The 13,539-nt window shown below is 30.2% G+C and overlaps 2 protein-coding genes across 2 annotated transcripts; one reads left to right on the top strand and one right to left on the bottom strand.

Moving 5' to 3' along the window:
- Positions 1 to 1,083: 1,083 nt before the first annotated feature.
- On the bottom strand, positions 1,084 to 3,452 carry LOC131639325 (cytochrome P450 704B1-like). The gene is made up of 5 exons (XM_058909828.1): positions 3,177 to 3,452; positions 2,735 to 2,950; positions 1,964 to 2,647; positions 1,549 to 1,749; positions 1,084 to 1,292 (listed from the first exon to the last, which is right to left on the bottom strand). The coding sequence occupies exons 1-5, from the start codon at positions 3,450 to 3,452 to the stop codon at positions 1,113 to 1,115; spliced, it is 1,557 nt and encodes a 518-aa protein (XP_058765811.1). The 3' UTR covers positions 1,084 to 1,112.
- Positions 3,453 to 11,831: 8,379 nt separating this feature from the next.
- LOC131639324 (17.4 kDa class III heat shock protein-like) lies at positions 11,832 to 12,772 on the top strand. The gene is made up of 2 exons (XM_058909827.1): positions 11,832 to 12,125; positions 12,247 to 12,772. The coding sequence occupies exons 1-2, from the start codon at positions 11,937 to 11,939 to the stop codon at positions 12,547 to 12,549; spliced, it is 492 nt and encodes a 163-aa protein (XP_058765810.1). The 5' UTR covers positions 11,832 to 11,936; the 3' UTR covers positions 12,550 to 12,772.
- The last annotated feature ends 767 nt before the right edge of the window (positions 12,773 to 13,539 follow it).

Genomic DNA, 13,539 nt, shown 5'->3' with positions numbered 1-13,539 from the left:
AGTTAAAGTGTACCAGTCAATAACTTAAAGGTAGACCAGCATCCAAGGGTGCCTCATAGAAGCATGTTCCTTATTCGATCAGAATTCTTGATACGTATCATACGACTATCCACGTCGGACAACCTAGAGATAGATGTAACTTTCCTTCCTATATAAGTGTGACTATGAGTCATACATAAGTACTATTCAACTCATACTCGCAAAGCTCTACCTTAATTTCATTCTGATTTAAGCGTCCTAGTGCTAACCTTTTTACATATACTCTCTCTATTTACCAAAGAACTATATATCATTTCCATGCCATAAGCATCTTCGCGGTGGTCGTCGTCATCAACCTATCACTCATTCTCTATTCCAATACATAATACAACTAATGATTTTGGTCAATTAGATGAGACTAAGAAGTTTATGTCTAACAACTTTGAAATGAAAGATATGGATGGGAAAATATATATAATTTGGAATATATATTTTTTATAGATCACAAGAATTATTATGCTTGTATCATAAGTTATATGTCAATAAAGTTTTAGACACATTTAGAATAGCTAAATGTCTAGCATTTCCCATTCTTATAGAGAAATAAAACATATTTAATCTCATGCAATATCCTAAGAATGAGTTGAGCAGAAACAAATGAAAAATATTTCTTATGCATTTGATGTTGGGAGTTTTCTGTATTCTCAAACATCCATGAAACTAGATATCAATTTTGTAGTTTGCATATTAGACAGATATCATGGTAATACAGAGGTGGATCATGGTAAAGCTGCAAAGGAAAAATTGAAATATTTGTAAGGAAAGAAGGGTCGCATGTTTACTTATAGAAAATCTGGTAATCTTGAAATTTCAATTAAAATTCAAGAAAATTGAGTCTGATGTCATATATTTAATTATTTTCCTAACGTGCTTCAAAATATCATGGCTAATATATATCATTTTATAATGTTAAATCAACCAACTACTCACCTTTGTGTAAAAAATACAATTTCCAACCATGATAATACACTTTGAGTTTTCTAACTTCTAATGATCATAATTTGAAAAATCTCAACAAAATCATAATTTATTCTTCCCATCAATATGTAATGACAATCCTTATGGAACACATATCAAGAACGTTTCTCTATGGTAACCTTCAAGCCATGTGCCATTGATAAAATAGTCATCATTCTGTATTTCACTTGATGACCAGGCACCAAATTGAACTTGTAAAATCTGCACAAAATTGCTAACACCATCCTCATCTGAAGATATGCAGAGTCCTTGCCAAGACATATCCTAGGCCCTGCCTGTCAATCAAAATTAAAATCAAACTAAGGTATTTGATAGTTCACATATAATAAAATTGACATTTCAGATCAAAAGTATGTCTGGTGTCACACACTGACACCAGAGACATATAGTTACAATATCTGACTATACGTTGAGTGTCTCGATCAATACAGTATAGGCCAGTAATCAAATCACAAATTTTAAATAGGAAGACTCGTAATTTTTTATTATATTTGCGATTTGTGATTGATTTTCTATGTAAAATTTATTTACCTGAAAAGCTGTGAATTTGAATGGAGATTCATTTTTAAGAACACCCTCATGAAACCATCTTTCAGGTTTAAATGAAGCAGCACTGGGGCCCCAATTATACTCCATCCTTCCCATTGAATATGGAACATAAGTTACCATACCCCCTGCTTTTATTTTTGTACCATCTGGCAACACATCATCCTCCATCACACCTTTCGGATCCTACATCAACATTCACGCATTTCAGCAAGCTATGTAGCACAGACACTTTATATTTAAGACATGTCTATTTCTCAACACGTATCAGTGTCAAGCATGACACTGAGACACATATATTAAAATTCAATTATTTTACTTTTCAAATTATTATTGATATCGACATGTTAGTGTCGCGTCTGTACATAATATCTAAGTCTAACATGTAAAAGATGCAAACCTGAGGAACGGCCGGATACAATCTTAGTGTCTCAGTTATAACCGCATGCAAATAATGCAATCTTTCCAATGAATCTTTGTTCAACAATTTCGAAAATTGCACTACTCTTTGATTGAACAATTCAGGTTCATCTATGTCCTCATCATCACATTGAGGCAAAGTAACATTCTCTTCTCTTGCTTGATTCTCCTCAAAACTTTTGAGCTCCAAGTAAAGCTTCTCAGCAACATGAGAATGTGTCATCACCATATATATAGCCCATGATAGAGTTGTCGCAGTTGTGTCTCTACCAGCAATCACAAAGTTCAAAACAACATCTCTCAAACTCTTGTCACTTGCATTGTCTTCTCCCAACTCTATGAATCTTGATAATATATCATTCTTTATCTGATTTTCTTGGCCACTCTTTTTCGCATCCTCTATCTCGGCCTTTCTTGTTCGAATAACCGAGTAAGTGAAGTCATCAATGATTTTGATGCTCTTATCAAGTTGCGCTTCTGAGCCGAGATTTAGAATTTTCTTAATTTTCCATAAAGGATCGATGAAACGAAGCGTTACAATGATATTAGCGGTATCAAAAGCTTGAGCAAAAGAGTTTTTTGGTGAGTTTGGATTCAAAGTTCCAATTTCCACTCCAAAACCAACTTTGCATATAGAGTCTAATGTCATTCTCATCAATAACTCCTTCAAAAAAATTCACATTTGAAGCATCAATAACTAAAAAAATAAAATATTAAAATTTCACTGAAAAAATTATTGTACTTTTAACACCTGCATATCAATTTGTTGGTTGTGAAAAGATGCTTGGTTGAGAATTGATGAGAGTTTTAAAGCATACTCTTTGAAAACTTTGGTGCTGAAATCTCTTAAATTTCTTGATGCAAATTCTAAGCTAGCAGTTTTTCTTTGTTTCTTCCAAAGCTCTCCATCAACATTGAATATTCCATGTCCAAGTAGCACTTCCATATATGAATGGTAAACTTCACCCTACAATCGTAATCACACGTATGAGGGTACATCAGATACGTCATAAGACACCAGCACGTATCAGACACTAAACATATCTTGAACATATTATAAGAAAAAGATGTTACACCAATACATATTACAAACTATACATGTCTTCAAGATATTATAAAAAAATATATATGTTACAGCAAAACGTATCAGACACTAAACACGTCTTCAACATATTATAAGAAAAAGATGTTACCTTAGGATAATTATTGAAGTTGGTCTTAAGTACATGTTCCACATTAACAGGATCAGCAATGTATGTATAAGTTGTGAATGGCATGGGGACAACAACAGTTTTGGACATGGAAAAATATTCAACAAGCCAATCATGCATTCTATCATAGTTCATCAATTGTTCAATGGCAGCTCCAAGAAAAGGCCAAGTTTTGGGACCTTTTTTGTTTCTTTGACTCCATCTGTGTGTGAAAATCCATGAAACAAACATGCATATCAATATGATTAACCCTCCCATGTTGTTATCTATCTCTTAAGGGAGAAAATGTTGTGAGGTTTGTATCTTGTCTCATTTTTATGACATGTAAAATGAACTTATTAATGATATTTTAATGTGTCACAAAAGATGAATGAATGGTTAAGTTGTAAGTTGCTATGTAGTAGCAACTTGGTCATGATCTTTGTAGTGTATGAGTTGTAGATGTGTAAAATATAGGGGAAAAAACCTCATTCGTTTTGTGCCCTTTAGCTAAATTTCTAAGAATCACCTTACCATTGATTTATTGGTACACGGGTTGGTGCAATGGTACCAATATATGTAAACAAAATTTATTTAAAATTAAAATTTATGTTAAAATAAATGAGATTAAAGGTAGTGCACTGACAGTGTAAAAAAGTTTTACATTGTCATCCAATAGAAACAAATCGTTTTGCCATGTCATATAAGTTTTTTTAAAATTACAGTCTGACTTGATTATGATTCATGATCGTGATTGGTTGACAGTGTAAAACTTTTTTACACTGTCAGTGCATCACCCATTTTCTCAAAATAAATTAACATAAGAAAGTGATATAACATTAAATAATTGAATAATAAACATATATTCAATTAAATGCGAAAATATTCACCTAAAATATAAAATAAATATTTTGTAAATAATTTTTAAATAAGAAAAATGTTAAATGAAATGCAAAATATATAGGGACCTGAAAGTGATTCACTTCTCAAAAAAATTGTTACTGACATAATAAGTAAATAGTATTTTTTTTTTAAGAGGTAAATAGTTTAATTCTATAGTCATAAAGTATATACAACATTTAAGGGCTTAACTCCACACAGTGTATATTTCTTTCCAATGATTAAAATTTCCATTTGAAACTTAGAGAAGTAATAGAGGATTGAACCAATTGAATTTAACCATCAATTTTAAAAAATTAAATCACCATATTTCAAAGGCAGCATTTTTATAGCATATGTGAAATTAATTTGTCTTAACTTCTTAGGGTTTCTCGTGATAGACATATTGATTAGGAATAATAATGCTAGTACTCAACAATTGATCCTTAAAGTCCACAACCAGATTTTTTATTTAATCAACTAGAAATCTAATAAAATAAAATAAAAGAGCATTACAAGATATTGAGAAGATATTTAGGGGACATAGTGCCTAACCTAATATTAAAGAAAATAAGAATTAAAGATATTCATCTATATATCACACGTACAATCTAGCGAACCACTTTCAGCGCGAAACTAAATTATAAAAAAAATGATATATGAATTGACAATCACTAAACTTAGATTTTGAAAATGGCGAGTGATATCGACCGCCAACACTATAACGACTTCATTAACCAACAACTTACTCACAAACAGTGGTAAGTAATCACGGTCATTTTAAATAGCGGAAATTAAATCCGCAGAGGAGGTAAACTCGAACCAGACCTAGAATCCACAAACCTCGACAATCTGAAGAAACCAAAATTCTCTAACGCAGTGGAGACAAACACATTTGATTCCAATATTAGAGTACTAATAAGACCATTTGATTCCTTTCTCCTAGTCATTTCTCTGAGCAATACTATCTTTGTCCCTAATTATAAAACTCTCCTGAGTTTTTTTATTGTCCCCTTTTATAAGATTCTCTTCAACTTTTAAAGTACATTATTTATTTTTTTCAAATACGTCCCTAATTATATCACAATTGTTTTTACAATCAATAATAAATGCATATGTATTAAAATCAATTATTTATCTCTCCTAAATATAAATTTATAAAATTGTACAAATAGTCAATAATTTTAATACTCTAACTAACTTTTTTTAATTAACATAATTTTATTAGATAAACTACCATTCTACTATATCCAAACAATATGAATGTGACTCTTCTTATTCCTAAAATTAGTTCTCATGCATATCCAACCGCCACAAAAAATCTCAAAGCAATTTTCACTATCTTCAAGCATATGGAACTTGTGAATAGGGATGACAACGAGTCAGATCAGTGTGGGTTTCACACTACTTAAATCTGTACACGAAATCGTCACTCGAATCCAAAAGTTATTCGAGTGGCAAAATAATACACACGCTCACACTCGTTGAATTTGGGTTTTTACATCCGAACCCGAACCCGCAGCAAAATACATTTTTCCTACAACTTTCCACAATATATATATATATATATATATATATATATATATATATATATATATATATATATATATATATATATATATATATATATAAGCGGGTGTAATTTCGGGTACAAGTTTCACATTACCCAAACCCGCATTCAAAATATCGGGTGGCACCCAAATTCGAACCCAATCAACTCGAGTTTTCATCCGTAAACTCAGGTGCGGGTGGGCCCCGCGGGTTTGAGTGTGCTTGTCATTCCTACTTGTGAAATACCTTGTAAGATATGGGATCCTTGTTGTGGATTGATTTGTGTTTTACATAAATTTTCTCCACAAAAATTCCTGAAAAATAAAGCTTACAATTAGGGATTGAAATAGGTCAAGCCGATAATAGGGACATACAGGTTAACTTATACACACTCAGGTCAGATCACACATTTTTTTAAATAGAAAATACATAGGCTTTTTTATAAGTCTATTTAGTTTTAAAAAATTAGGCCTCAGCTCCTAAAAATTAGGCCTATTTAAATAAATATAATTTTTTTTATTATCATTATATTATATTTTGTACTTTGAATTAAAATACATAAATAAAACTTGGTTATCTTGAAGAACTTGTGAAAATAAGATGAAAACACCCGATGAACATTGTTTTCACAAGTTGTCTCAAACAAATAGTCTCCCAGAAACTTATGCTAATAAGTAAGTTAAAATAAGTAAATGCAAATAAATTTTAGTCTCGTGATCTTTTAGTTAGTTAGTCTATTTAAATATTATTTTAATTGCTTATTTATATATGTCTAAAATAAATAGGTTTATATGTAGACTAATAGGCAAACCAGTCTTGAAAAGGCTAGGCTCGGGTCTAAAAATAAACCTACGTGTAGGTCAGACTTAAACTTCAATTTTTTTGACAGGCAAGACTTACACTTAAAAAACCTAACTCGGCCCAACCTATTTTCACCCTACCCTATAAGAGCAATCCAAAAATTTATTTGCCATATTGGCATTTCATCAAATAGATCGAGAATATGAAGTAATAATTTATTGGAATTAATACTTAAGTATGGGTTGTTGTGATACACTTAGTGGTGATAACAGATAGAAATTGGATTTTGTGATAACATCATAATGTAAACCCTATCAGGTGGTTTTGGTGGAGGCTATGGATTCTCATTAATGCTCCTCAGAGGTTTGGGCAACTGTCTTCTTGAAGATGTTTCTCTTTTCATAGAGAGAACAAAGTTTAACAATGGTTGGTTGAATGATGTTAACCTCTATGATACTCTCTCTTTCTCAAAATAAATGTCACATTTGTAAAAATTATTTGTCCTAAAATAAGTGTCGTTTTTAGTTTTCAATATAATTTTAACTCTTATCTTCCGATTATATCCTCTAATTAATACTCTTAATTTACTATTTCTCTCACATTGCATTAATGATAAAAATGATACACCAATAACAAATGAGGATAATTTGATAAAATTATCATTCTCTCTTTTATTTATTACAATTTCTTAATCTGTGAAAGTATTAACTATGACACTTATTTTGAAATAGAGGAAGTACTATTATTGCCAACGCAATTTTCACAACCTCATAAAACTGAAACAAAATCAAAATTAAATGTCTTGGTAGTAAGGAGCATCGTTTCGTCCCACCAGGATCAAAATTTTTGATATTGTCGAGGCTTTAATGAGTTGATTGTGCACACATATTGAATGTGTTAGATGAGAGTGATTGAAAATTTACCTCACTCAAGCATTGAAGACAAAATGGTGAGGATTGCTTTTGTGAAGAAGTATTCTATTCAATTGGAAGAGGGCATGTAATCTCTTGGCATGCAATTGACGAAGATGACCTTTGGATATTTTGTTTACAAATTGAAAATTGCTTGCAAACTCGAGAACTTCTAGTTGTGGTGCTTTGTTGTTGCTCACAGAAGGGCAATTCAATATAGGTACAAATTTATCCAAATTGCAAGCTATGGTTGATGGTTTGTGAAAAATATCTCTATCATCTTCGTCGTCCATTTTTTTTTTTTATGAGAAATTAAGATACAATAATAAGAGACTAATACGCAACGGATATAAAATTTCTCATATTTGTAGGAATCTTAAGGATCAACAACAATTATAAGATGGGAAAATAAACGCACAAAAGAACATCGATATTTTTAACGTGTAAAATCCCTCAATTTGAGAGTAAAAATTACGAGTCGTCCAGACCAAAGAAATAGTTTCACTATAATCAATTGAGGATACAAGATAGTCTTAAAGTGATTCACAAACAAGTTCTAACAACTGCAAATCACAAAGCACAATTAATTTACAAGTAAGAATCAAAAAGTTGAAAAATAACTCAAATCTACAGCTCCAATGCGATGCACATATCTCTCCGCTCAGACTTTGTTTTCAATTCTGAACAGTCAAAAATTAGATACATAAGTTGCGAACATATCCACAAAATTTCAGCTCGATCGAATGATGAATGAATAGGGAATCGTCGATTTAGTAGGGCTGGTGCAAAAAAAAACGAGAATGTGTTTCTCTCCTCTTTTCTCTCTTTTGAATCTTTATTATCTCTATACCTTTCTTAATCCTAAACTAGCGGGATACCCGTGCTATCGCACAGGGCCGTTTGGGTTTAATATTACGTGAATAAGATCTATCTTATAAAGTTATTCCGTATATATTTAAACAATACACATATTAATTGGATGACTATCGGAAATAAAATAAAACATGTAGTGTGTTAAATAATAGTTAACGATGTAAGAGCTAATAATACATCCAAATTTTTAGCTCTTTAACTAAAACAATAATTACACGTCGCAATATGTCATTTGTCAGTTTTTAAATTTGTTTTACGGATCATAAACATTCACATAATCACAAATATAAACAAATAATATATAGCAACCTTTAAGCATTTATTAAAGTAATATAACAACACTATACTTATTTGATCCAATATAAAAATACTTAGAACTCGTTTATAAAAACACTTATTTGATCCAACGCTGGGTAAAATAATTTTATAAAAATAATTAGTAGATTTTTCTTGTTTATTAAAATATTTGTAACTTGTTTCCGTTATAAAAATAATTGTATCACCAATATACTTTTTCGCATTTATAAAAATATTTTTAACTTATTCACGTTTATAAATATAATTGTATTAATAGTAGACTTTTCCCGTTTATAAAGTTATTTGCAATTTATTTTTCGTTTATAAAAATAATTGTATCAACAATAGTCTTTTTTCGTTTATAAAAAAAATTGTATCAACAATAGACTTTTTTTTGTTTATAAAAATATTTGTAGTTTATTCCCGTTTATAAAAATATTTGTATCAACAATAGATTTATTTTCGTTTATAAAAATATATGTAACTTATTCCCGTTTATTAAATCAATTGTATCAATAGTTGACTATTCCCGTTTATACAAATATTTGTAATTTATTCCGGTTTATAAAATCAACTGTATCAACATCAGACTTTTACTTTTTCCCGTTTATAAAAATATTTGTAATTTATTCCCTTTTATAAAAATATTTGCATAAAAACAGATTAATTTAAAAATATTTGTATCAACAATAATTTTTTCCCTTTATAAAAATATTTGCATCAAAAATAGATTTTTTTCGTTTATAAAAATGTTTATATTCAAGATACATCTTTTCCCGTATTTAAAAAGAATGTCGTTTTAAAAAAATTGGATCAACAATATACATTAAAAAATAAAGTAACACTTACTTTTAATTTATGATAAAATAATTTTTTAACTTCTAATTTATAAAAAATTTAGTTTAAAATTTTTATTTTGTTTTAGTATTTTTATAACTTAGAAGATTAAAAAATGTTAAATTTTATAATTTAATATTTTAATGTGGGCACCAACTATAATTTATAAATTGGTTCATTAATTGAGGCCAAACTTTTTAAAATAGATGGTAATGTTTTTAATTTAAACGTGTTTCATATTCTTATTAATTTTCTCATAAAAATCTAAAACATTAAAAAAAATATATTTTATTTCGAGAAAAGAATCTCTAATTTTAAATTTGTATAAATGATTAAAACAAAACTAATTTGTAGTATTAAAAACCTAAAGACCAATATATGTTATAAACATACCACATTAAAATAAATAAGTAATAAATTGTAATTACAATATTAAATGATATTTTAACTTTTATTATAGTTGTTATAATTTAATTCCATTTAAGATCTAAACTATTAAAAATTGAAATTGAAACTTAAAAAACTACATTGAAAAATTGCATTTATTAAATGTTAATTTAACCATTATTATATTATTAATTATTTGAAAAAAACAACGTTATTGCACTTTCATCCATTGTGATTCACTTTCAGAAATCACTTAATCCTTTTGCTCCACTTTCAAAATTCCAAAAAGATAGCAACTGATTGATCTTCTCCAATCTCTATTCTCTTTTCTCTTTTAGCAAAATCAAAACCGAAAACAACAACACTTCTTCAACACAAACAAAATTTCTTTTCTCAAAACAACCCAAACTTTGAAATTTTTCTGTATTAATGATTGATCTTCCAAAAAAACTCAATTCCCAAATCATTAATTTAAAAATATTTAAGACTATCATAAAATAAAATAAAATATTTTATTAATATTATGAAATAACATTAGTATTGGCCTTGCCGGTGAATTTCATTGGACAGAGCATTCGAACCAAATCCCCACGACATGTTATGGCCTTGCTGGTGAATTTTAGATTTGTCGCTAATAAAGTGTTAGGAGATAAAGCGAATATTTCAGCTTCTGGATCTGAAAATGGAAACAAACACCAGAAACATATAAATTAGTATTTAGAAGAATAAGAAGAAGAAGGGTTTTGACAAATTGTAGATTTTTTCAACTGGAGGCTGAACGAAGAAAAATCGGAGAGTGAGAGGAGGAATGAAAATAAGATGAGAAAGATTTGTGGTTTGTATTCTCTAAACCCTTCCCTTTCAGATCCCTAGCATGTGAAAAAATGTTATTAGTGACACTGCATTTGTAATTGTTTGGAATAGATAAAGTTAGGATAATGATAGCAATAACTTAGGTAATGACAAAAAATTTGAAAAAACGTGTGGGAAGTTGTGTACATGTCTTTGAATACTGTGTGGAACAGTTATTCACGCTAATATTTATTGGTTTGCAGACTAATGAGTGTTTTTTGTCCCAAAACCTTGATTATTTTGTGGGATAATGGATGTAATTAAAATAAATTAAAAAGGTATTAGAAAAGCAACAAAAAATATTATTTTGACATGTCACCAAAATTAAGATTTCAATCAACCACATTTGAGTATTTAACAATTAGACTAACTCACCCTTAATTATTAGATTAGTTTAGCTTAAACTCAATTAGATTGACACTCTCCTCTTTAACTTTTATATATTGTTAATAGATTGACACTCTCCACTTAAATAAATAAGACAAATAGACTATTATTTGAACTTTTCTCCACGAAAGGAACCCATACCCAACATTTCTATTAGAAACCCTTATATTTTTTTTCATGATCTAGAGTAAGAGGTTTATCACATGACAAACACAAACTCAATTTCATATTGCCTTCCACTTCAAAGGCACTCAAATAAAACTCAGTTATACAGTATGTAACATTTAGGCTATGTTTGGGAGTTTGGAGGGGAAGGGAGGGGAGGGCTTTGAAAAATAAGAAGAATTAGGTGAAAATCATAAAAAGATTTTGGGTAGGAGGGTTTTGGAGGGTTTGAGTTTATTCATAACACCAAAAACCCCATAAAATGGGGGAACTCAAAAATTATATTGAAGGAGGGTTTTGAAGGGTTTTGAAGGGCTTACATAAATTTTCCAAATATCTTTTAGGTTGTTATAGTATTCTGAAAATTAAAAATTTAGTAATTATAATGACTCTTTTATCATTCTAAACAAAATTATTTTTTCAAAAAATGTCAAATATTTTTCTATATTTTTTTAAATTTTCATTTTTGGAAGCCTTCCCCTCCCCTCCCCTCCAAACTCCCAAACATAGCCTTAGAGTACGTGTGAAATTGTTACCTCATTATGACACGTGTAAAAATTATTAAAAAAGCTAGAACCTTGTCATTGATTCCACAATACTCCAGAAACCGCATAACCAAACTTTTATAGATGTTTCCTGAATATTTGGGATATAACTCTAGAACTTTCTCTTTATTCACTAATCACTAGTATCATTTCTATATCTATAAATACCCAAAAGTATAAGCTTCTCACCAACCAAACACCTCCTTAAGCATCAATCTCAATCATCACAAACTATCCAACACAGCTTTCAAGTATTTGAAGAGAGAATTTGTTTGAAGATGAGTTTGTTTGACATGGATTTGAGTGGTGTAGTGAACAGTTTATTCAATCTTCATGAAACTCCTAGGATTCATGACAATCATGAGAGCAGAAAAACTTCCACCAGTATCCCAGTTGATATTCTGGATACTCCAAAAGAGTATATATTCATCATGGATTTTCCTGGTCTCTCTAAATCTGAAATTCAGGTACTTTTCTCATCAAAACTTAAAACGTAATCACAAGTATTAGTTGGACACTAGACGTGTTTGATAGGGACAAGTATTTATGTTTTGTGGTCTTGTAATGTATGTTTTGTTGGTATTGTAGGTGACAGTTGAAGAAGAGAACACACTTGTGATAAAGAGCAATGGAAAAAGGAAACGCCAAGATGGAGAAGATGAAAAGAGCAATGGAAAAAGGAAACTCCGAGATGGAGAAGAAGAAGAAGGCTGCAAGTACCTAAGACTGGAGAGAAGAGCACCACAGAAAATGGTGAGGAAGTTTCGGTTACCAGAGAATGCTAATGTGTCGGCTATAACAGCTAAATGTGAGAATGGAGTTCTTACTGTGGTTGTAGAGAAGCAGAATCCTCCTCCAAAAGCAAAAACAGTTGAAGTTGCCATTGCATAAGGATAGTTATTTGTGATATATTGGATGATAGGTCTTTTGTAGTTTTTTGTTTATCAGTTTAGAAGTTTCTACAGAAGTGCTTTTTGGTTTTGAGTTTGTGGGGTTTAAGGTGGGAATTGAAGTGTTAAATCAATGTTTGTAGTTTTTTATGTGTTTATTATGTTTCTCTGTAATGGAATTTCGAATTTAATAGAGAAATACAAAGAACAATCTTCTCAAGAAACGAGTGAAAATAATAATATCATCACTTCCTTCATTATAAACTTCGGATTAGAGGAGGCTATGATGTTTTGGTTGACAGTTCTAGGAATGTTCACGTACGCGTAGGGCTTTGAGTTATGCAGAGTATGTTACTTGGGCAACAATGACTTTTTTTATTTTTTCAATTTTCTAGATAATCTTCGGTATGTGGAATTACTAAAGAAATTATAGGGATGTGAAATTTTATCCAATGTTTTTTGTTTTTCGAAATAGAAATGCAAGGGTTCAATTATTTAGTTTCGTTCAATTTGCAAAGGTGGGGATGTGGAGAATTTTAGCAAAGATTTAAACACTTATTTTGAAGATTGTTGATTGTTTGAGAATGTAGCTTGTTAGGATAGGTTTGAGAAGTTTGATAGTAGAAATTTGGGGAAGAGGGAAGGAGAAGCGAGGTCGGATTTGGAATTAGTAGGAAGAATGAGTTGGGGAAGTTAAAGGAGGAAGTAGATAAGAGAAAAGAGGAAAAGAAAAAATTCAAAGTAGTGACTCATGAGGGTGTGGTAAGTAAGGTGTTAAAGGAGAGGATGGAGGACTCGTTATTAAAGGGAATAATAAGAAGGTTGGCGTGGTCTAAGATGGGAAGAGAGAAGTGGTTTCGGTTGATAGAAGTTATGAAAATATATCTGAAGACATTGAATGGACATGTAATGAAGTGGTTCCGGTTGATAGAAGTTATGAAAATATATCTGAAGACATTGAATGGACATGTAATGAAGTGGTTCCGGTTGA

Source organism: Vicia villosa, unplaced genomic scaffold, assembly GCF_029867415.1.
Source record: "Vicia villosa cultivar HV-30 ecotype Madison, WI unplaced genomic scaffold, Vvil1.0 ctg.002596F_1_1, whole genome shotgun sequence".
In the NCBI taxonomy this organism is placed as follows: domain Eukaryota; kingdom Viridiplantae; phylum Streptophyta; class Magnoliopsida; order Fabales; family Fabaceae; genus Vicia; species Vicia villosa.
Note: the sequence above shows the minus strand (reverse complement) of the source record. Positions and strands in the feature narration are given on the sequence as shown.